Raw genomic sequence first — 742 nt, 5'->3', positions numbered from 1 at the left:
AATTACATCTGTATTAATCCAGTTAAAACTGAATTATCCGGATAGACAGCATCAAAAATTTAAACTAATTAACCCTTAACGCGTATTAATCATTTACATAATATAAATTGAATTTTTATTATAGTGTTTAATGTTTATTATGTTGTCATTCCGTGTTAGAAACATCTGTAAATGTTGACACTTGTTAACTTAGCTGTTGTTATTGAACAAGACATCATTCATTCTAAGAAATTTTGCAAAATGATTTGTACAGAAATTTTTATATTTCAACAGATCTAAGTGCACACTCAAAATAACAAAATAAGCATCCACTTCAATAAGCATGAAGTTTACATTTTCAAAGTGTCAACCTAATAATAGCTATATAGTATTAAAATACTTTAAAATAAAAAGTGAAATTTGAATTTACATATGTATTTCACATCAATAACACATAAGACGTGTATTTGTTTTGTTACTCTTGTTACATTGTTAAAAAGGTACTTCAAGAAACCACTCGGAATACCTAAACAATCTGGACATATTGTTGACATCATGCAAACTGGCATCATGCAAACAGGAAATCAAACTCTCTCATCAATATGTCCTGTAGAGATATCAGTCTTGCTATCAGTAAGTTTTCTTACATTCTATTTTAGGTAACCATGCTAGGAGGCTAAATCTCCCTTTCATCCATATCTGCCGCAGTTGTGGTGAGGACGATAAAAGTCCCTCCTACCTACTTCGCCTCCTCAACACTTTA

General features: G+C 30.6%; 1 protein-coding gene across 1 annotated transcript in view; it reads left to right on the top strand.

Moving 5' to 3' along the window:
* Positions 1 to 159, top strand: part of LOC119675545 — a gene marked incomplete at its 5' end in the record, with an annotated part of 61,055 nt that extends 60,896 nt beyond the window's left edge. The window contains 1 exon segment of the mRNA XM_038086752.1: positions 125 to 159. Coding sequence (XP_037942680.1) covers positions 125 to 159 — 35 coding nt within the window.
* Between the last annotated feature and the right edge of the window lie 583 nt (positions 160 to 742).

This window comes from Teleopsis dalmanni, chromosome 2 (genome assembly GCF_002237135.1).
Source record: "Teleopsis dalmanni isolate 2A chromosome 2, ASM223713v2, whole genome shotgun sequence".
NCBI lineage: Eukaryota > Metazoa > Arthropoda > Insecta > Diptera > Diopsidae > Teleopsis > Teleopsis dalmanni.
Note: the sequence above shows the minus strand (reverse complement) of the source record. Positions and strands in the feature narration are given on the sequence as shown.